This window comes from Strix uralensis, chromosome 1, assembly GCF_047716275.1.
Source record: "Strix uralensis isolate ZFMK-TIS-50842 chromosome 1, bStrUra1, whole genome shotgun sequence".
NCBI classification, from domain to species: Eukaryota; Metazoa; Chordata; class Aves; order Strigiformes; family Strigidae; genus Strix; species Strix uralensis.
In genome coordinates this window covers 174,670,994-174,693,744 of record NC_133972.1, presented here as the reverse complement: position 1 = coordinate 174,693,744, position 22,751 = coordinate 174,670,994, and the positions used below count along the sequence as shown (strand labels likewise).

At 52.8% G+C, this 22,751-nt stretch overlaps 2 protein-coding genes across 5 annotated transcripts in view; one reads left to right on the top strand and one right to left on the bottom strand.

Annotated features, from left to right (window-relative positions):
- Nucleotides 1-644, bottom strand: part of BOP1 (BOP1 ribosomal biogenesis factor) — a 65,501-nt gene extending 64,857 nt beyond the window's left edge. Inside the window, exons 1-2 of the mRNA XM_074889549.1 lie at nucleotides 415-644; nucleotides 78-233 (exon numbers count right to left, since the gene is read on the bottom strand). Coding sequence (XP_074745650.1) covers nucleotides 78-233; nucleotides 415-423 — 165 coding nt within the window. The 5' untranslated portion in view covers nucleotides 424-644. The remainder of the gene's footprint in view (nucleotides 1-77; nucleotides 234-414) is intronic.
- Nucleotides 645-926: 282 nt separating this feature from the next.
- HSF1 (heat shock transcription factor 1) overlaps nucleotides 927-22,751 on the top strand; it is a 71,903-nt gene continuing 50,078 nt past the window's right edge. Inside the window, exons 1-2 of one of the 4 annotated variants that reach the window (XM_074889570.1) lie at nucleotides 927-1,275; nucleotides 16,895-17,003. In XM_074889570.1, the coding sequence (XP_074745671.1) occupies nucleotides 1,150-1,275; nucleotides 16,895-17,003 (235 nt within the window). In that variant the 5' untranslated portion in view covers nucleotides 927-1,149. The remainder of the gene's footprint in view (nucleotides 1,276-16,894; nucleotides 17,004-22,751) is intronic. The other 3 variants (XM_074889560.1, XM_074889586.1, XM_074889580.1) reach the window with 3 other exon arrangements.

The window sequence follows — 22,751 nt, the reverse complement described above, 5'->3', positions numbered from 1 at the left end:
AAATGGCGTTTCCCGGCGGGCAGCGGGACCCCCCCCCCGCGCCGTTCGGGGACCGAGAGGAGCCGCTCAGCCCTTACGTGTGTCCGGGGGGGCGAGCTGCCGCCGGGGCCTTCCTCCGGGTCCTCCTCCTCCTCCTCCCCCCCCGTGGTGCTGTCGCTGCCCGAGTCCTCCAGCCCCGAGTAGACGCTCTCCTCGCTGTCCGTCAGCTCCTCGCTCTCCCCGGCGGGACATGGCTGGAAGGGAACGGGGCGGGGGGGCCGTCAGGGCGGCGGCCCCCGCTCCCCGGAGGAGCCGCACGGCCCGGCCCGGCCCGCGCCCCCCCCACCCCCCCCGCTGCCCGGGCCCGACCCCGCCGCCCTCCCTCATACGGGGCCCGCAGCGCCCGTCACCATGGCAACGCGCCGCCGCCCCGACCTGCTCCATGGCTCCGTCCCCGCCGCTCCGCGTGCGCCGGCCCCGCCACGCACCACGTGCGCGCGGGTCAGAGGTCACGGCACCGCCCCCCCGGCCGACGCCTTTCCGCCGTGCCAGCCCCTCCCTTCCCCCCCCGGCAGCGCCCACCCGCCGCCACCGGAGAGGGCGAGGGGGGGAATAATTAGGGAGGGGTCAAAGGGGAGAGGTGACCGGCGCCGCGCGCATGCGCATTCCCGACACCGGGCGGGCGCGGCGGAACGGACAGCGCATGCGCCTGGCGGGGGGGGGGGGGGGGGGGGGGGGGGGTGTCCGTGGGGCTGCGCATGCGCCGTGCGGCGGGCGGGCACGTGCGCACAGAGGGAGCCGGCCGGGGGGGGGCGGCGCGTGCGCATGGCGCGGCCCCGCGCGCGGCGCTGACGGCAGCGGGAGGGGGCGTGTCCCCGGGGCGGGAGGGGGCGGTGCTGCGCGTGCGCGCGGCGGCCCCGCGCGGGGGGCTTGTCTCGGAGGCGTCCCAAGATGGCGGCGGCCATGCTGGGCCCCGGGGGTTGCAGTGCGCAGGCAGCGGCCTGGCCCCGCGGCGGCGGCCGCCGGCGGCACTAAGCCCCGCACCGCCCGCCCTCCCGCCTCGGCCCGCCGCAAACCCCACCTGGCGGCGGCTTCTCGGGGGGGGCGCCGGCGCGCCGCGGCCTGCCCCGGGGCCTGCAGCCGGGCCCTCAGGGCGCAGCGGCCGCCGCCATGGAGGGGCCTGGCGCGGCGGCGGTGGGCGCCGGCCCCGGCGGCAGTAACGTGCCCGCTTTCCTCACCAAGCTGTGGACCCTGGTGGAGGATCCCGACACCGACTCGCTCATCTGCTGGAGCCCGGTGAGTCCCGCTGAGGGGACGGGGCGGCCGAGGCCCCGGGGCCCAGGCGTGTCCCCGGCCTCCCCCCAGGCTCTGGAGTGACTTTCCCAGCCGCGGGCCCGGGCCTCGCTCTTTACCGGTGTGTCACAATACCGGAGCGGGTTCCTGTGACTCTCCAGGCCTCGCAGTTGCTCTTGCCCGCTCCTAATTAGAGGTGCTGCCTCTTTCCTCAGTGGTTATCCTGCCCGTGCGCCTCATTACCCCAGCGCCGCAATACCTCGGGGGGAAATGAGCTATCCCGAGTACTTAAGGGAAAAAAAAGTAGCGTCCAGGCGCCGTTCTAACTGTTTCCATGGTAGGGGATGCTGTACGGCTTTTAGCCGTGTCATTATCACCGCTGTGGTACAGCCTGTGCTGGTCCTACGGCGCTAGCCCGATTTGTGGTTGCACCAGTCGTGCAAGTCCCGTTTTTTCATCATTTCAAGCAGCTTGGGGAAGTTTTAAGTTTTGTCTTAAAATCAATCTGGAGCCAAGTGCCTCGGGCTGTTTTTCAGAGGCAGTTACATCAGCAGCATTTGCCTGAAATCAAAGGGAAGAAGTTTTCTTGCTGTTTGATTCTTAACCTGGCAGGCCAAACAGTTAAGTAGAAATAAGTTCTTGCGAGCAGTCGATTGCTCTGTCTCCTGCGTCGCCATATCGCCTTGCTTCGACCGCGGGTCAGCCCTTTGCTACCGAAACTATCGAGGGAAGAGAAACGCAGTCATATTGCGAAGAGTGAAAAAGGGCTGTCGTACAGAGGTTTGACTTCAGATGGGCACGAGGAGCCAAGATGAGTGGAACTGCTGTTCAAGATAATAAAGCGTGAAAGATAAGGACCAAAATAAAAGCATAAACATGCTGGGAATGTTTTTTCGCAACCCTTGATTGTAGCTGCTCTCCAGCAGCTCGAAGGGTTTGCTTATCTGTCTGGATGTGGCAGTAATGAGATGAAAGGCCTGCGCTGTCTGTTTGCTGCAGATATTGCATTGCTCTTAGCTTTGCAAGTCATCGCCCCTGAACAAACGCCTCGTCCTCTTCCTAGAGCAAAGATTTAATGCCTTGTGTTCAATAACTTTGTATTCATTTTTGTGTGGCTGAAACACCGTGAGAAATTGCATTTAGGGGCAGGGGACGAATGGCATCACCCTGGTCCCTGTGCCTGTGGGAACTGCAGTGCACAGGCAGGTCGCCTTCCTCCTGGGAGTGGCTGTGGGAGATTTTCTGGGGGTGCTGTGAAAACTTGGGGCCTCTGAGTGCAGACAGATTTGCTCTTTGGGCGGTGTTTAAGTGAAGCTGTGCCACTGGGAGCATGGAGTAATATCCACGGGATTAGTATCTGCGTGCAAATCAGCATTTTGCAAATAGGAATATACACTTTGCTTATGCTGACAGGTAAACATCTTTGGGTAAACATCTTTGCTTTTCTCCTTGCCCAAAAGATTTTTGCAAGTGTCCTGCTGAGTGGAGAAGGAAAGAGGTGTTGGTGTTGAGACTGGAGTTCCTGACTGCTTGTTTCCATCGCTTGGCACAGTTTGCTGCCCCCCTCTTCTTCAGGGTTGTTGTTTATCCGTAACGTGATTACCCCAGGCTGTCCTACCCCACCTCGGGGCAGGGCAGGAAGGGGAGGTTCATACCCTGGTTTTACCCCTGATGAAGCAGGGTGCTGGGTGAGGTTGCTTCGCAGTAGCTGTCCACGTACACGTTCTTGTCCTGTGCTAAACGTGCAGTCTCCTGCTTTGTTCACTGCGTGATGAAGTACCTTTATTTACTGGGTGTTTGCTGTGGGCAGCCGTGTGCGTGAAGAGCGGGCGATAGCTGGAGCGCCGAGCTTCAGCCCAGAGCAAAGCTCTATTCCAAATCAACGTCACCAGTCTGATAACTAGGTATGGGTTTTAACTCCTTTAGAGTATTGGTAGCTGGACAGATCTTCTCGGTCATGGCAAGAGCTGCAGAAGCATGGAAAACCTGGGGAAAGGTTGGGTCTTCCCCTGATAGTGCTCTCGCTTTTTTTGTTAATACAGCTTGTGAGACAGAAGCGAAGGAGGGGATTATCCTCAAGCTTTCCAGGGAATCAGTAGTTGATTATTCTCAGCTTACGGTGTTTAATTCCTTTCTTTCGATTTCCTTTAGTAACAGGTAGAAGAAATAAGCTGTAGGCATTCAGGGATATGGATCTCAAAGTGCTCACAGTAAGGAAAAGCATCTTTTATGTGTGTTTGAGGAGAAATCATCTCATTAGAAAGCAGGAAAATAAACATAAGGGGAAGATAAAGAAGCAGAATACGCTTCTTAAAATATGTAACTCCTAACTGACTTCTTTTGAAGGCAAAGTCTTCAAATTTTATTTGTGATTCCTTGACACTCTTTTTTATAACTTTCTCATCTTGGTAACTTCTCTCGTCCCCACAGTTAACGGCTCAAACCTCCCGTGGGGTGTAGTCACTGCGGGTCTGTAAGGCAGGACGGCTTTTAGGCGTTTATCATGTCCTCGGCACCAGAGGCTGTGACAGCTGCGTTTCTGCCCTGCCTCATCCATAAATCCCACCGTTTCCTCAAGTCGAACGTTGCCGCTTTCCATTCAGAAACTCAGATTTGTGAATCACAGAGGCCAAAAGTCTCTGGGACGGAACCCCAGTGCGCTTGTGCTGTCACCAAAGCCTCTCCTCTCAGCCTCGGGGCAGCCTCTGAGCTGGATTTTCCAGAGGGCACGCAGACAGAAATGTGTTTTCCTCCCTGTTTCAAATCAGTCCGTGCTTCTCGCGTGGGAAGATGAGATGGCACCCCGCTGGGCAGCAGGTTTAAAAGGCAGATACCTCCTCATGTTGCCCACAGATTGCGTAATCGCTCCGCACAGTGATGGCGTGCTAGGCCAAAACCGTAGAAGAATTGGAAAAGAGTTCAAGGAGGATGGATTGTTTTATAAAACACAACGTCTGGCTGTAATTTCTGCCCTCAGAAGTACCAACGCTGCTGTTTGCTGGTAGAAGTTTGGTAGGGAAAGTCGATGTTGCCTTGATTAGACTGTTCCCCAGGCGTGCGAGGTGGCATCTCGTCTCTCTGGACCTCGGTCTGATGTGGGACAGTGGGTCTTCTTAACTCTGCAGCAGATTTCTCTCTTGGAACGACCAAACTGACGTGTGTTTGGGGACACAAATAATAGGACTAATTGGAGACTAGTTTATTCGTGACGCTATTTGCTACATTCCCTCCCTCTCCAAGGCATGCGCTCACCTCAACTAGGAGTTGGCTGCTGCCAAAGCGTGCAGACTGCCTTTGTGTCTCTGGTAGTGATCGTGAGACCCTGGTGAGGGGATTCAGCTTTTTGTGCTCCACAGGTTGTTGGTTTGGGGTTTTTTTTTCCCCTGGATATTTTTCTGTTGAACTGCTGAGTTTTAGTGGCTTGTCCCACTGCCATTGCTGCTGGAGGTAATGGGGAGGGGTACCTGGGGATGGGAGGGAGAGGGGGACGACCTTTGCTGGTAGCAGCCACCTGTTTAAATTGAGTTGGAGAGTAAATGATAAACTGGTTTGGGTTGGGAGGGACCTTAGAGATCCCCCAGTTCCACCCACCTGCCATGGGCTGGGACACCTTCCACTAGCCCAGGTTGCCCAAAGCTCTGTCCAACCTGGCCCAAGAGCAGCTTGTAAATCTCTGGAGACCGGAGATGCTCTGAGGAAGCAGCACGGTGTTTGCTCTGCTCTTGGCGAAGCTCCTGCTTCGGGATCTGGCTGCTCTCACGTGTAGACCTCTGTTCTGGCTTGATAGGCAGCTCTTGGGTTAACCTTGAACCTTCCCTTGAGCCAGCTGTAGCACTCGTCCTGTTCTTGGGGAACTGAGCTTGTGAAAAGCTCCGAGAAGGGCCAGAGCCCGGAGGGGAGGGGGAGGAAGCTGTGCCCGCTCTGGTGGCAGGATCTCGGCCGCATCTTTGGCTCATTTATGTGACTCCTCACCCTCTCTGCTGCTGGTCTGATGCTGTCCTCTTCCCTCCTGGCAGCCCCGAGTCTCACCTGGATCCGGAGGGAGCTAGAGATGTGGCACTTAGGGATGTGGTTTAACTTGGGAGCGTTAATGGTTAGACTCAGTATTAAGGGTCTTTTCCAACCTAAAGGATTCCATGAATCTTTTCTAAACTGGCAGAAAATCAGGTTTGGTTTTACTTCCACGGACTGGCATGTTGTGGGCTTGGGCGAGCGTTAGGGCCAGCAAAGGTGGGTCGGGACCACTCCTTGACGTCAGCAGGGTGCCCGATTGGTGTGAGCCAATCAATAAAAGTTGAATAAATTTCAATAAAAATTGAAGTAATAATGATAATAATAATAGAATATACAAATGAGTGATGCACAATGCCAACTCATGCCCAGCCCGTTCCCAGCCAGCTGAGGGAAAATCCCAAAACCACGATCCCAGAAAAGAGAGCGAGTTTCCCAGCCAAGCCTCACCTCTCCATGGAGCAGGACGTTGTGTGAGACAGAATATTCCAGTGGGCAGTTTGAGTCCGTTGTTTTGGCTTTGCTCCCTCCCAGCTTGTGCACCTGTGCACTGGCAGGACATGCGGACTTGAAAAGTCCTTGATTTCTTAGCAACAACTGAAAACATTAGCACATTATCAATGTTCTTCTCGTACCAAATGCCGTGCTGAATCCGAAACACAGTGCTGTTCTAGCTGCTAAGAAGGGAAGTTGGCTCTGTCCCGGCTGAAACCAGGACACGGCTGTACCTGCGTTTTGGCCTGCCCTGGGGCTTGTGACGTGTCTTCAGAGCATCCCCTGTTAGAGGGGATCATCGAATCACAGACTGGTTTGGGTTGGGAGGGACCTTAAAGCCCCTCGCTGGGCAACCTGGTCCAGTGCCTCAGCACCCTCCAAATAAAAAAATTTATTCCTTAGATCTAGTCTGAATCTCCCCTCTAGTTTAAAAGCATCACCCCTTGTCATCATCACAGACGTTTAGGTTGGGGGGACATTAAAGCCCATCCAGTCCCACCCCCTGCCACGGGCAGGGCCACCTTCCACTAGCCCAGGTTGCCCAAAGCCCCGTCCAACCTGGCCTTGAACCCTGCCAGGGAGGGGGCAGCCACAGCTTCTCTGGGCAACCTGTGCCAGGGCCTCGCCCCCCTCACAGGGAAGAATTTCTGCCTTAGATCTGACCTAAATCTGCCCTCTGTCAGTTTAGACCCGTTCCCCCTTGTCCTATCCCTCCCCCCTGATGACGAGTTCCCCCCCCCTCCTTTCCTGTAGCCCCTTTCAGTCCTGGGAGGCCGCTCTAAGGTCTCCCCGGAGCCTTCTCTTCTCCAGCTGAACCCCCCAACTCCCTCAGCCTGTCCTCACAGGGGGGTGCTCCAGCCCCCCGAGCATCTTCGTGGCCTCCTCTGGCCTCGCTCGAGCAGGTCCGTGTCCTTCTGCTGTTGGGGGATATGACGGGATAAGGGCTTGGGTGAAGCAGCCACTAACGCTTTGCTGTTCTGTTCCTCCCCTCGAAGGGAGTGTCGGCCATTGACTGGTTCTCCTCACTGGGGGAACAGGGACAAAAGAGGTGGGGAGAGGGCTGGGGCGGGGAGAACATGAAGAAGCTCCTGACAGGGAGAGTTAGGAGGAAGGCATGAAATTCCTTATCCACCCAGACAGTCGCACTTGTCCAAGTGTTACACCTGAATTTAGAATATGCTGAGCTTCGGCTGGTGGAGCCTGAGCATCGTCAGGCCTTGTCTTGTCAGTCCGACCGCAACCACCCGCTGCTGGCAAGCCCCCCATCCCCACTTCTGCTGGAGCAGGAGCCCAGATCCCAGTACAGGAAAGTCCATGGGGTGAGGCCTGGGGTGCTCCAGCAAGGCTGGGGATGTCACAGCCCTGACCAGGATATAAGTGGCCCTGAGGCCTGCCCTGATTTAGACCAGGAGAGGCGGCTGGATTATAAGAGGGGGGCTACTCAGGCTTGGAGAGGAACCACCCGTGGAGCAGCAAGCCCTCCGTGGCGCGCTGATCTTCAGCCAAGTGTGGGCAAGGTGCTGCTTCCCTGTGGTCGTGGTTGCGTCCGATGGCTCTGTTAATGCTCTTGGACAGTGGAGGGGAGCAGAGCGCAATGAAATAACCTCAGCAGCTGCTTGTTTTGCCTCTAAACACACACACGCTTTCTGCACAGCTTGCCAAACTCAAGGCCAGCTCTCGGGAGGTCAGTGCTGAGCCGGTGCTGGGGAAATTGCTCTTTGCTGAAACTCTCTGTCACCAGTTTGGTCCTTCAAGAGCACTGCAGATTCCTGATGGCTTAACTCTTGGTGTGCAGGAGACTCCGCTTCCCTTCCCGCTGTCCTTTTGGGGAGGAGTGGCTGGAGAGCTGCCAGTCAGAGAGGGACCTGGGGGGGATTGATAATGAGCCAGCAGTGTGCCCAGGGGGCCAATGAGGCCAATGGCATCCTGGCTTGTATCAGCACTAGCGTGGCCAGCAGGGACAGGGAAGGGATCTGACCCCTGTGCTGGGTGAGGCCGCCCCTCGATGAGTGGGTTCAGTTTTGGGCCCCTCACTCCAAAAAGGCCCTTGAATGACTCGAGCGTGTCCAGAGAAGGGCAACGGAGCTGGTGCAGGGTCTGGAGCACAGGTGTGATGGGGAGCGGCTGAGGGAACTGGGGGGGTTTAGTGTGGAGAAGAGGAGGCTGAGGGGAGACCTCCTGGCCCTCTGCAACTGCCTGAAAGGAGGGTGCAGAGAGGGGGGATGAGTCTCTTGAGCCAAGGAACCAGCGGCAGGCCAAGAGGGAATGGCCTCAAGCTGCGCCAGGGCAGGGTCAGACTGGCTCTTAGGAAGGATTTCTTTGCAGAAGGGGTTGTTGGGCGTTGGAATGGGCTGCCCAGGGCAGGGGGGGAGTCCCCATCCCTGGAGGGGTTGAAGAGTCGGGTTGAGCCAGCGCTGAGGGATCTGGTGGAGTTGGGAACGGTCAGGGTGAGGTTCATGGTTGGGCTGGAGGAGCTTCAAGGGCTTTTCCAACCTCGATGATTCTGGGATTCTGAGATCTCCCAGCAAGGCACTTGCTGTGATGAAGTATTGTGTGGAAAATCTGACCGTACCACTGGAAATGAGGAACGTGCAAAAGAATTACACCAGCAGCAAGCTTCTGAAGTTCTGCTTTGCGGGCTGTGAAAGTTAAGTGAAAATTGAGGAATCAGAAAGAGGAAGGTTTTATGGCTGCCAAGCAGCGAATGGGGGAAATGTGAGGTTTTATCTTATATTTAATCCCTCACGTGCATAGATCATCACAACCTTCTTGTTTCTGCAAGCGGGAGTTGATCCAGTCTAGTACCCAGGGTGAGGGTTTGTTCAGTAAGGCATTGGGCTTTTCATAAAATAAAACTCAACCTTTGTGCAGAGCTTTTATGTTTGAATTACTCATTTTCAAATTTGGTGTTTGCAATGTAAATTGAAAATCAAATTTACTCCTGTAAACATATTTTTACAGGGCAATGATTGCTGTAATTGTGCTGAATTTGTGATTGAATTTAAATTCAAGTATGTGTGCCTTTAAAGGTAGGGGTTTTATCTCGCTAAAAGGCACATTTAGAATCACAAGGTGGAGGACCAGTGTTAGATGGGAGGTTGAAGAGCCTTGCTAATTGCTTCCAGAGGAAAATCTCTTCTTAGAGCTGGAGAGTGCTGGTAGCCCAAAAAACTGGAACTTCTATAAATGCTGCTCGGAACGGGCTTTGAGGTGGCGATCTGCTGACACGCTGCAAGCCCAAATATTCACAAACTGGCCTTTGAAACCTTGGCTTTTCAGGTTCCTGCCTCTCCCGTGCCTTCTCCCCGTTTAACCCCCACCTTCTGCAATACAGCTGCCATTGCTTGTCCTCTTCCGAACGGCGCAGGAGCTCCTGGGCTGCCTCCAGGGGCAGTTTCCCAGCCCAGGGCTGGTTTTCGGGTGTAACGCTGGTCCTGCGCTGTCTTGCTCCGCGCTCGTTTACGCCGGGCACTTCGCTTCCCTCCCGAGCGTGGCTCTGCCTTGCCGTGCTCCGGCCACAGCCCCCGGATCCAACCACGTGCTGCCGCTACAGGACTGCTGGGTTTTGGCCGCAGGACCCTGCCCCGCGTTCGCTCTGCCCCTGGTTCTTGTCAGACCCTTTAATGAACGGCCTTAACACACAAATACCTGGTTTTCTTCATTTTCAACCACCTTAACACGCAAATACCTGATTGTCTTCGTGCTCTGCTCTGGGAGGTGCTCGGGGAGATGCGGTTGCTGATCAAAACGATGCAGTCGGGGTTTGGGTCAGCTTGATGCAGAGCTTGGAAGAAACTTGATCCCGGTAGATGTCGACAGTTTTCCCTGTTTTTCTGCATTTTGCTCATCAGAGAGGAACAATCCTCTCAATTCTGCGCATGGGCACTTCTGCATGGAACGCTAGAATGTTAGTTATAGCTGGTGATTAAGATGAATAAATTGCCTCAGTAGCTGATCTGCTGTGGAACTTAAACATCTACCTGTTGGATGCCACAGTGATTATATAAATAAAATCTACTGCAGGTCCCACTGTGCTGTTCGGTACGTCCTCCTGCCCCGGGAGTCTTGATTACAGAGGCTGAGGAATTTTCTTAGCCTCACTCAATGAAAGTTTCTGGTTTGACCCACAAAGGGCTGATTATTCTTTCCCTTTTTCTGGGTTTAGGACTCCCCAGTGTAGCCCAAGAGGATTTCTGCTCTTGTGATACCGCTTCCAGCCCAGTGTGCTTTCACTTTCAGTTATAGAGAATGGTGAATAACTAATTTTAAACCCTTTTGTATACACAGAAGTTCCTTCTTTACTTATTTCTTTCCCATTAGCAACGTATTTTTTTCACAGGCTATGCTTTCTCTTATCTGTGATATGTTTTATAAATGAAAGTGCAGACATCTTTGCTTAGATCAGAGCTCCAACCTACCCGAGTCCAGCAACTGCTGCACAGAAAACGTGTTACCTGTAGGCAGATCCTCAAAGTGAATGAAGAACCAGGAAAATAGAAGGGAAGTGTGTTGATTGAAAATACTTAAGCTGTAGGTGAAGTCATTAGCTGGGCTCCTCAAGGGTCCGGGGGTCTGTCTGCTGTAGTTCTTCTCATGATGTTGGTGTCAAAAAGGAGTAGCTGTGCGAAGGGAAATGAAGGGAGCAGGAAGGCGCCCGTATCGCAGAGCCTAATCTTGCAGGGAGACTTGAGCCCTCAAAAGCACTTTTAGGAGTGGTAGGACCCTACTCGTGTGAAATGCGAGGTCATGCAAGTAAGTGATTTTTGCTGTCTTCTGGGAATTCGGTCGTTATGCCCACAAGCAGGTGGTTGTCCTTACGAATCTGATCAGGGTACTTTTCTGTTTCAGAACCAAACCCATGATTTTATGCTTTTTTTAATGTGTGTGAGCTCAGATCCTGAGGACCTGATGTGGTTCAGAGCGTGATCCCCAGAAACCAGCACTGCATTTAAGTCAGGCCCAAGCCGTGGCAGTGCCTGGACACTTTAAGCTGATGTTTTGATGGAGTTTAGCAATATGAAACCATAGTCTGAAAGTTACCTTTCCTTAGCCCAGCAAAACAATGGCTGGAGAAAGACCAAGCTTAAATGAGCGGGATCGTGTGGGTATGAACTTCCCTGGACAAAAATTGTAAGTGGAAAAAAAAAAAGGAGGGTTCTGGCTCTGCGCTCTAGTAGGCTTTGTGACATCCAAAAAGAAGTTTCAGGATGGAGCTGGAATTAATATGTGAATGCTGCGATCCCCTGCGCTGGCTTGGGGCTGACCCTGATCACCCACGAGGTCTCTCCTCACCCTGCGCTGCGCAGACGAGCACGATGCAGCTTTATCACCTCGGCTCTGCTGGCTGCTCCTTGGCGGGGCTTCCCCTTCCCGCCTGCCCGGGGAGAGCCTGTGCAGTGGGAGCTGGAGGTGCTCGGGGCCAGCGAGCTGAAGGAGCGGTGTTCTGGTGACCACCACCAATAAACTTGATCTTTGAGCTGGTTGGGGGATGGCTTGTCTGTAGTGTCTAGAAAAGGGCCTGGAGTAGGGCTTTGACCTTGGTTCTGCCAGTGCTGCGCAGGTGACAGAGGGGTTTCCTGCTGGAGTGTGTCTTTAACTATCTGTCCAAAAACTTAACTCCTTGCCCTGCTGATGTCTGAACTCTTGGTCAACTGGTAAAATTTCACCTAGGACGTTGCTTCCATTAAATCCCCTTGTTGGCTGAACATGAGCCAGCAGTGTGCCCAGGTGGCCAATGAGGCCAATGGCATCCTGGCTGGTATCAGCACCAGCGTGGCCAGCAGGGACAGGGAAGGGATCTGACCCCTGTGCTCGGCACTGGTGAGGCCGCCCCTCGATGAGTGGGTTCAGTTTTGGGCCCCTCACTCCAAAAAGGCCCTTGAATGACTCGAGCGTGTCCAGAGAAGGGCAACGGAGCTGGTGCAGGGTCTGGAGCACAGGTGTGATGGGGAGCGGCTGAGGGAACTGGGGGGGTTTAGTGTGGAGAAGAGGAGGCTGAGGGGAGACCTCGTGGCCCTCTCCAACTGCCTGAAAGGAGGGTGCAGAGAGGGGGGATGAGTCTCTTGAGCCAGGGAACCAGCGGCAGGCCAAGAGGGAATGGCCTCAAGCTGCGGCAGGGCAGGGTCAGACTGGCTCTTAGGAAGGATTTCTTTGCAGAAGGGGTTGTTGGGCGTTGGAATGGGCTGCCCAGGGCAGGGGGGGAGTCCCCATCCCTGGAGGGGTTGAAGAGTCGGGTTGAGCCAGCGCTGAGGGATCTGGTGGAGTTGGGAACGGTCAGGGTGAGGTTCATGGTTGGACTGGAGGAGCTTCAAGGGCTTTTCCAACCTGGATGATTCTGGGATTCTGGGTCACTCTTCGGAACGCGGCTGTTCACGGCTGCTGTGCTGGTGCAACAGTGCCTGACTCTTCCTCCTGGGTTCACTTGAAGGTGCTAAAGAGGAAAACCGGAGAGGTGGCAAGAATAGGAGAGCTAAAAGATTACTCTGGATGTGCAGTTTGTCATCGTAGACAGCAAATAACGTGGTCTGGGGAAGGAGCAGAAGGTATGGAGTGAAATTTTGGTGTGAAACCTCTGAAAGCGTAGGGCTGCATGAGGGGCTGGGGGTGTTGAGGGCAGCTCTGGGGCCGGAGGCGCGCGATGCTCCCGAAGGGAGGGCTGCAAAGGGGTCTTTATGTAGAGCTTTAATGTATAGCTCTGCTTGCAACTGTGTGTGGAAAGGCTTACAGCCTTCCTCCTCCACCCAGCCCTGCCACTTTTGGCCTCTTCAGATGTTCAGTGCCATCAGGAAGGGATGAACAGCAAAGTCTGAGCAGTTTATTTTGTTCTAGAACTACTATTATATCTGTAAACGGGGTGACAAGATGTTTGCTGAGCACAAGTGCCCTTCTGCAATCTGAATTCTGAAGGGGTCGCTGAGGGTTTCTGTGAAACGTCCTGCTACAGAGCTCGTGTTGGCAGCAGGGAGAGAATCCACTTGTGTGCGGTGGCTTTTAAGCACCGCCTGGACTAGGAAGGAGACTTTTCCACACCGAGCCTAAACTCCGCTGCTTTCCCTAATCAAGTGACTTTTCAGCCCCAGCATCGGTTTCAGAAAATCCTTCGGGGCGCCTCCTTTGTCGTCCGCCAGGAGAATTAACAGTGTCTCAAGCCTGGGAGGCTTTGCGGGAGGAGGATGGGAAGAGCAGAAGGGTGCCAGCGCAGATGTGGAGACCTGGAGCATGCGGTGGGTGGCCAGAGCCCGTCTGGACTCGGAGCAAGTGTGGTGCTGGCCAAAACGCTGCAAATATCTAGTGTTACATGAGTCATTTTGACTTCGCGTTGTCCCCCGCTTAGGGAGAGCCGAGGCTTTTGACAGAACAACCCGATCTGTGCTGAAATGTTTGATGTTGTCTGAACTAGACTTGGAAGATGTCGAGATAAAAGTATATCAAAGTTACGCAAGAGAAGCTGTAATTCATTTACTGTCCGAACTTTCGCAGCGCCCTGTGAAGAGATCTGCCTGCATTTTCTTCCTTTTCAACAAACCCTGATACCGGCTGGGAAACGGTCCGACCCCTGCGCCGGCATCGTTACCACCGAGCGCGGGTCCAGCGGGGTGAGCGAGCAGGTGCCCAACGGGAATTCCACCGCTGGGGGGGGGACTTTGTCCAGCCTGGGGAGCCGAGAGCCTTGGGTTTGCATCCCCGAACAGCGAGGGAGAACAGGAGCCCCCTCATCCCCTTTCTGCAGCATAAGCAGTCACCCCAAGAAAGATGCTTAACCTCATTTGTGTAAGTGATTTGATTTTAAGAGGAGCATTAATGACTTAGTCTGGCCTCAGTGGTTTGAAGCGCTTTGGAAATGATTCCAAAGAGGAGAATAACTAAAGCCATGGCAGTAAATGGAAATGGGATAAAATATGACATGGATTTACCAAAAATTGGTTGTACCTCCTCTCCTCTGGATGTGAAATCCTTTTTTGGATAAAGGAATCGGGGCAGATCTAATGTGTCTGGACTTCCCCAAAGCATTTGATCCTCTGCCGCATGGAAAATTGTAAATGAAAGGGGAGAAGATGAGGATTAATGTAAGAAATGTGGGGGAGGGACTGGCTGAAGCAGAGACAACAGTTTTTGGAGGGTCGCTCGGTCTGGAGAGGGGTCATGGCAGAGCTGCTGAAAGATGAAATCTTGGAACAGTCGTCTTGAAGGCGGCTTTTGTAATGATTTTGGCACAGGAGGTGCGCTGAGAGAATTTTCACAAAACACTCCTGGGCTTTGTTAAGGCAGCAAAGGTTTGGGATGCCACGCAGAAGAATCCAGACCACCTTGAGAACTGGAGTGATAGAAATGAGGCAGAATTTGGTTAAGGCCTGTGCAGGGTTGGTTTAGTCCTAACCATGTGAATAATCCTGTCACGGACAGTGTAATTTGGGTTGGTTTCCCTGTAAACTCCGTACAGGCCTTGGGCCTCTGCCCTTCCAGCTCAGTCTCAAGTCTCGTAGCGCTTTGCAGCAGCGTGGTGGTGGGCAGCGGGCTGGCACTGGCAAGGGAGGAGAGCTGGCTAAGCGGAAGGTAGTTGGTGTGTGTGTAAACCGGCCATAAACAGTCTGGAAATAGGAGTATTTCCAATAATTGGAGGCACGGTGGTAAAAATACAAATGTTGGGATGAATCTCAAACAACGTTATGAAGGAAATCACCGGTGTGGTGCTTCTGATAGATCTGAGGGGTGAGAGCCTGTCTCCAGGTCCCTCTTCCTCCCCCTTTCCTCGGAAGGAGAAGGTACCGCGTTGAGATTTGGGTGAAACTCTGTGAAGTTGATGGATATAGTAGCCATCCTTCTATGAAACTAGAGGAAAATCTCTCCCAGTTGTTAGCAGCGTGGATAGACTCCTGGGGAGATTGGCGAGGCTGGGCAGGAGCAGTTGTGGGGGGCGGGTCGGGGGATCTGGATGTCGATGAAGGGTGCAGAGTATTTTGGATGCGGCGACGTCCAGCGAACGGCTGTAGGGCTGTGGGGTTCGCAGAGAAGACCACCAGCAAGTTTGTTTATCTTAGGGGGCAAAAAAAGCAAGAGCTCTGGCGTGGAGCAACTCCAGTGAAACAGAAAACCTTGGAATGGGACTCAAAGATGTTTTCTTTGATGTGGTTTGCCATCTTTAGGAGACGGGTAGTGTGCGCCTCCTTCCTTCCTTGCCATCTTTCTATTAGATTTTTTGCAATTAGAATCAACTCAGAGTACTCGTAAATATTGGATAAAGAGTAAAGGACCTTAACAAAAACAAATACTCAAATGCAGGTGAAGCCTCTGAAGGAATAAAGAAACGCGTCCGTGGACCAAAAAGCCCAAACTGTCAATTTTTAATAAACCGTCACCTGATTTTGTTATTGGTAGGCAGAATCTTTTGAAGTCTTTTTTGGGGTGGGTTTATTTTTTTTTTCAGTAGTCTTAGCTCGTTAGGATTAATGCTGCATTGAGTTTGCCCAATAACTTCAAAAATAAGACACTCCTGTCTGAAGATCAGGTCTCGTGGATATTTGGTCTGATGCTCTAAGTCAGTTCTGAAGGGCCTCGGCCTCATCCTTTCCCTGGGGGCTGGTGCTGGGACTGTCCGCGGACGCTCGTGGTGTGTAGCTGTGGCACTTTTCTTTGTGTTTGTCTTGTTGCTCGGCGCCGTAACGGGCACACGGGCTTCTGGCCTTGTGCGGCAAGGCCGAGCTTAATATTGAAGCAGCAGCCCCTGCTCGTGAAGGTCCTTTCCTTGAACTGCGGGGGGGGACTTTAGAGTTCTGGAGGCACCGTCCCTCTGCTGTCGCGTGGGTGGTCTGGCCCGGCCCTGCCGCTTTGCTTTTGAACTAAGAAGTCCGACTGCTTCGTGGCCGTGCAATGACTTGCTGTCGGGCTCGGCTCCCCTCTGGGGCTCGGCCAGCGCTGCGTGCTGGTCAGACGTGGATGATATTAGCAGGAGCAGGACTTTGTCATGGAAGAAAATCCGGGTTGTAAAACGCACTTGGAGTTCTTGTGTCGCTTTGCCAGAATGAAAATCCCTTCTTTTGCTGTTTTGCAGATGCTTGTGTTGACAGTATAATTCCCGCTCAGCGTGCCAGAAAGGTAATAGAAACCAGACTTGATAAAACAGCACCGCAGACCTGAAAGCTTAAGTGGCTGAAATACGATCCTGACTACTAGTCAAGATAGTTACAAGAGTCAAAATAACTAGTTATTCTTGGCGTGCACTGCTCTGTTGGTGATAATGCCTGTTCCAAAATCCGATAGCAGAAATACCTCAGGGTTTAGAGGGGCAGGATCTCTTCCTCCCGTCTCCCACCTATTCCTACTTTTTAAATCAACACGTAGAAAACGTCTTATCAATCGTGGTGAAAAATTAAAACTCATTAGTCAGCGTTGCTCTCGCTCTGGCAGCTCTGGACCTCGTCAGCACGGGCATAGCGAGCTGCCCGAGACTGCCAGGACACAGACTTGTCTTCATTTGTTTGCAGGTGTTGGTGTTTAAAGTCAGGCTGGCCTCGTTGTCTTGATTTGCTCGGAAGATCGTCAGCTGTTGCTGTAGATACGAGAACAAGTTAATTGGGAATTAATAGGCTTGCAGTTGTGCAAATTGGTGTTTAATCTTTGCAGGCTGCTTAACCTCCTGGGCTGTTTTTTTAAGTCTCTGGGGAGGTGGGCTCTGCTGGTTCTTCCCCATTAGTAGTTCGATCCCAGCTTAAAGAGTCACCAGCTCTCTGCCCGCGTGCCGCAGCGTGCAGACCCACGTTGTTCTTCTGGGCCGCGTGTGAGGAAATGGGATTTAACCCCCATTGGCTGAGAAAGCTCCTGTGGGCAGTTAGGCTGGCTCAGCTGAGACGCAGCGATGTGCTAAACGCTGACTGCGTCAGGACCTGAAGGGTGTAGTTGAGGCCCTCGGACCCCTATTTGTGGAGCTTGCGTTGGTCAGATGGTAACAGCTTCCAGCAAAGCTCATAAACTACACCCTGACCTGCCGCCAAGATACGGGGAGTTACTGATTTCACCCGCAGCAACGGAGAGTTTATGTTTGTGAAATGAAGGGGCAGGTGGGCTCTTCTCTTTCTGTGTAGCGGTGGTTGATAACGTTTCGTTTTGTTTTGTTTGACAGAGTGGAAGCAGCTTCCATGTGTTTGACCAAGGCCAGTTTGCCAAGGAGGTGCTTCCAAAGTACTTCAAACACAACAACATGGCCAGCTTTGTGCGGCAGCTCAACATGTGTAAGTATCTCTGGGCAGCTCGGAACGCAAAAGAAGTTTGTCCTAAAATAAGGTTCCCCTGCTCTGCCTGGGTTTAACATAGGGGACATTTCAGTGAGAGTATTTGCTTGCGTTGCCATCACACGTTCTTGGGGACCAAGGGGTAGTTTTAAGCTTGGCCTCTGCTGAAGGGAATAACAACTTCTAAAGCTGAAAACTCCTGCTAGATATAAAGAACTTCAGACTCTGACAAATTCCCTGATTATTAGCGCAGGAGTTCTGGATGTTTTCCTTGTGTTCGCCCATCGTTAGCCTTTGCGGTGGCGCTTTTTGCCGTCCTGGGTCGTGGAGGAGGACGCTTCCAGTGAGACAGGCCCAGCCGTGTGTGACATTTTCTACTCGCTTTCTTGAGGGGGTGTTGCTGCCAGCGTCGTGTAGAGCAGGCGTTGACTGAACTTGCTCTACTAAACAGCAATTATTTTTAAAAAATAATCCATACAATCATAACGGAATAGGGCTGGAGGGAGCTCACAGTCGTTTGGCCCAACCCTCTGCTTCCAGGCAGGATCAACTTCCTCTGTGTTGTTCCTGATGACTTTGCATCTAACCTGTTTTTTCCAAGCCTCCAGTAATCAAGATTCCTGAAGTTCATCAAGGACAGGCCATTAGCGTGAGGACAGTGACGCAGTGGAGTTGATGGCTAGATGTCTAACCCAAACCCTCCCAGCTACAGTTTCAATCCTCTGCTGCTTTCCTGTCTGCTGCGGATATGCAGAGATTTATTCCTTTTCCCTTTACATCAGCCTTTGTGTCTTTGAAAACTTGATACCTCTCCTCGGTCCTCTTTTTTTTTTTTTTTTTTTTTTTTTAGAGTAAACAGCCTGTTTTTTTCATTCTCATCAGTTGTTTTCCAGCCTTTAATCATTTACATTCCTTCTGGAACTGACTTTGTTCCATCTCTTTGTTGAAGTGCAGCAGCCAACGTTGGGTGCACCACTGGGTAGGATAAAAAAGAGCGATTTGTCTCCCTCAAAAGCCGTGTTTCTGTGCACATCCCTTTTCGGCATTGCTGTTTTTCTCAGCAGCAGGACACGGACTTTTGTGTTTGGCTCACGACCTGCTGCAGCGTTCAAACCATCTGCTGTCCAGCTACCATCTACCCAGTGGTTTTCCCTCCCGTATTTGTTTGGTTTTACTCCCACCACAGAGTCGTACCTTGTGTTTGTCAGCAGTGACTTTCATTCCTTTTGTCCAAATCACTCAGAATTGCCATTGTGTCTTTCAGCACGCTTGCAGCTCTCCCCAGCTGTGTTTTTATTGGCCACTTCAGCAAACACACCCTAGTCAGTCCTTCGTGCCGTTAACGAAGACACCAAATAGGCCTGGCCCCACGCTTGTGTACCCAGCACTATCCCAGAATCCCAGAATCATCCAGGTTGGAAAAGCCCTTGAAGCTCCTCCAGTGCAACCATGAACCTCACCCTGACCGTTCCCAACTCCACCAGATCCCTCAGCGCTGGCTCAACCCGACTCTTCAACCCCTCCAGGGATGGGGACTCCCCCCCTGCCCTGGGCAGCCCATTCCAACGCCCAACAACCCCTTCTGCAAAGAAATCCTTCCTAAGAGCCAGTCTGACCCTGCCCTGGCGCAGCTTGAGGCCATTCCCTCTTGGCCTGCCGCTGGTTCCTTGGCTCAAGAGACTCATCCCCCCTCTCTGCACCCTCCTTTCAGGCAGTTGCAGAGGGCCAGGAGGTCTCCCCTCAGCCTCCTCTTCTCCACACTAAACCCCCCCAGTTCCCTCAGCCGCTCCCCATCACACCTGTGCTCCAGACCCTGCACCAGCTCCGTTGCCCTTCTCTGGACACGCTCGAGTCATTCAAGGGCCTTTTTGGAGTGAGGGGCCCAAAACTGAACCCACTCATCGAGGGGCGGCCTCACCAGTGCCCAGCACAGGGGTCAGATCCCTTCCCTGTCCCTGCTGGCCACACTAGTGCTGATACAAGCCAGGATGCCATTGGCCTCATTGGCCACCTGGGCACACTGCTGGCTCATTCTGTGATTCTGTGACCTTGCTAAGGGGCTGGTGGCACACAGGTTGTTCCATCAGCATATCATGCTGGCACAGCGTCACCGTGAGGGTTTGCAGTGTGGGTGGAGATGAGCCATTTGTTGGGAGTAGACTTGGATCCGTGCTTACATCTTCCTCCAACCCTTTGAGCTCTGCCTTTCCAGCCTTGCTTTCTCCAGGGAAAGGAATGTAGCGATGGACAGGCATGAGTCATAGGGTTTTGCTTTCAACCTGTGGGAATCACAACAAGATTTTTTGCTAACTGCTCCCTAAACAAGGCTTTTTCGGTTGGGTTTGTGCCCATATTATATCAGTCTCATCTTGCTGATTGTCCTGCTTTGGGGCTGTCATTCTTTGGTTGAGGTGTCTCCTGCTTTTCTGTTGATAAAACTTGCTGTCCTGTCGTGGAAGAAAATTCAGTTGGTTTATCCTCACCTTTTCTGGTCTTCTGCGCTTTGCTTTGGGTTTTGTTTGGGGGGTTTTTTTACTTGTGCACATGGCACCTGCTAGACCAGCTCTCTGAGAAGGGTCAAGAGTTCCCAGAGAATGAGGGAATGCTCCATTTCCCATCACTGTTGAGGAGGGCTTTGCCCAAAATACCAAATCCTGCCAGGAGAACAAGGACATCACTGGGCTCCTTACGTGGAGTTAGACACGGGACGGCCAGACACCTCTGGAATAGTTCCAGGGCAGTGGAGGGCAGGGGAAGAACATGATTCTGGGCATCAGCTCCTCCTTTCAGTAACAGGGATAGAAGAGCTGGAACAGAATGAGGCAATGGCACGTCTAAGCCATTGGCTGTTCTTTTAAAAAGGAGTGAAAAGTCATAAATCTCCAGGGCCAAGCTAAGACAGGGCTCAAAGTTCTCCCTACCACCACCTTCTCCAAGTGGTTCAGTGCTTCTGGGGAAAAAAAGTGTGTTCTGATCAGAAATGGAACTGAGATTTATTTAATTTTTTTAAGACCTCAAGAATCATGTTCTCCAGACAAAATTCCTGCCCTCGAGCAGACTTTTGGGTCTCTCTGATACGTTCAGCTGCGCTACCACAATGCGGCGCTGAGGCGACGGGAAGCCCGGCCTCACGTCACGCGCTAGGAAATGAGTAACTCCCCTATTCACAGACTCACAGAATCATCTAGGTTGGAAAAGACCTTGAAGATCATCTACTCCAACTAGTTCAGCTGTTTCTAACTTTTTTTTCTATGCTTAATCTGTTTTTTAACATTGATCCTGTTCTTCCCAATCTGTGTCACAGAGGCTTTGATTTACTTGCCTTATAAAAGGGATTTCTTAGCGTGTGATTGGTGTCAGTTTGAGGATTTCAGTTTATTTTAGAGTGGAGTGATACGGTAGGTGTGTGTCTAAACTTGAAAGTAAATTCAGAGCTTGTCCCCACACTGCTTGTTGTGTTTGCTTGAAGAACGGGGATTGTTAAAGGACATGCAGTAAAGAAGAAGATCCCCAGAATGGAACATGATTTTCTACACTTAGTTTTGTGGGATTTGCTTGTTTAGCTTCTTGGATCACTTTGTGTTTAGTGTAGTTGTGTTACCCCTTCCCCTGCGGGGAGTCTGAAGTTTGTTATCCCGGCTGGGTGACCAGTCCGGCAACGTGAGGGATGCCACTGAGCTGGCCCTCAGGCTGCAAAACCCTCTGCAAAACCCGAGCGAGGGTCATGACGTTCTCCAGAGCCGGGGTTTCACGGCGTGTGCTGAGCCTCGGCCACCTTTCTGGGCAGACCCGTGGGCAAAACCAGTGATTTGCTGGGTTCTGCCCTTGGGCCACAACAACCCCCAGCAGTGCTACAGGCTTGGGGAGGAGTGGCTGGAGAGCTGCCAGTCAGAGAGGGACCTGGGGGGGATTGATAATGAGCCAGCAGTGTGCCCAGGTGGCCAATGAGGCCAATGGCATCCTGGCTTGTATCAGCACTAGCGTGGCCAGCAGGGACAGGGAAGGGATCTGACCCCTGTGCTCAGCACTGGTGAGGCCGCCCCTCGATGAGTGGGTTCAGTTTTGGGCCCCTCACTCCAAAAAGGCCCTTGAATGACTCGAGCGTGTCCAGAGAAGGGCAACGGAGCTGGTGCAGGGTCTGGAGCACAGGTGTGATGGGGAGCGGCTGAGGGAACTGGGGGGGTTTAGTGTGGAGAAGAGGAGGCTGAGGGGAGACCTCCTGGCCCTCTGCAACTGCCTGAAAGGAGGGTGCAGAGAGGGGGGATGAGTCTCTTGAGCCAAGGAACCAGCGGCAGGCCAAGAGGGAATGGCCTCAAGCTGCGCCAGGGCAGGGTCAGACTGGCTCTTAGGAAGGATTTCTTTGCAGAAGGGGTTGTTGGGCGTTGGAATGGGCTGCCCAGGGCAGGGGGGGAGTCCCCATCCCTGGAGGGGTTGAAGAGTCGGGTTGAGCCAGCGCTGAGGGATCTGGTGGAGTTGGGAACGGTCAGGGTGAGGTTCATGGTTGCACTGGAGGAGCTTCAAGGGCTTTTCCAACCCGGATGGTTCTGGGATTCTGTGAATTTGCTGCGAGCTCAGGTGGAAATTTTGTCTGGGGCCACCTCTGCTCCTGTCCCGGTTGCTGTATGAGCAAACTGAACCAGAGTTGGTGTTTCAGATTTGAAATTTGTCCAAAGCTTTTGCTGGTCTGACTGAGTATCTCTGTGCTCCTGGTTCCCTGCCCTGGACTCATCAAGCAATATTCTTTTTCTCCATGCTCCCCCCTTCCCGGTTTTCCATGCCTGTCCTGCTTAATCCTCCCCTTACCCTTCGGCCGTGCGAGGAAGCTGAGAGCTGCCTGGCTGTGTAAACGCTCCACGATTGATGGGTGCGTTCGGAGCCGCTGCTTCCTGGAGCGTTCTGGGATTATCCCAGAGACGTTCCTCCACGGCAAAGTCTGCTCGGCTTCCTCCCCGCGCACGGTTACGCTTTGGCTGCGGGTTCTTGCGATAGGCAGCAGCATAAAGGATGCCTTTCATCCCCCTCTCACGTGGAGGTTATATCGGGGATTAGCGTTAATGCTCCAGATGTGGGCTGCAGAGAGCATTCCGATGTTATTAGAAAGGATGACATTTTCATTACCTTTCAACACCAGCTCTTTGAATAGCTGTGGGGCACACTCTGCGCTTCGTGACCGGGGCCTTTAGTTTTTAAGGATGACTTGAATAACCAAAAACTGGGTAATATCACTCCAATAAGGTGTAATTTCTCTAAATCTCTCTCTGCTGCAAGTGCAGGAAGGTGGGTTTTTTTTAACCACAGCTGTGGTCTGGGAAACTTAAATAACTTGATTTATCCCAGCAGTTTACAGAAATGCTGAGACCCAAACACACTTTGGTGCGCTACGCTTTATTCTTGAGTGGCTTTTAGGTGTTTTAAGTGCATCTGAAGACTTTGGTGTGTAACTTCTGCCTGAGCGGTTGAGGACGCGCTGCCCGGCGCGCCGTGCCTCTCCCTTCCCCGCGCGGCAGAGGAATTGCACCGTCCCCCTCACCCGAAGGTTGTGTTGCTGCCGAAATAACAAAAGTGGTGCTGGGGAATTGCTTGCAGCCAGGATGTTTTTAATTGCCACATATTAGAATGAGACAAATTCTGTGGATTTAGATTTCTTAAAATGGAGTAGACCAGTTAAAGAAACAAAAAAACCTGGGGTTTTAGCATAAAGGTGAGTCGATTAACTGGAATGTCTGCTTCAGGGCTGCTAACCCCGTT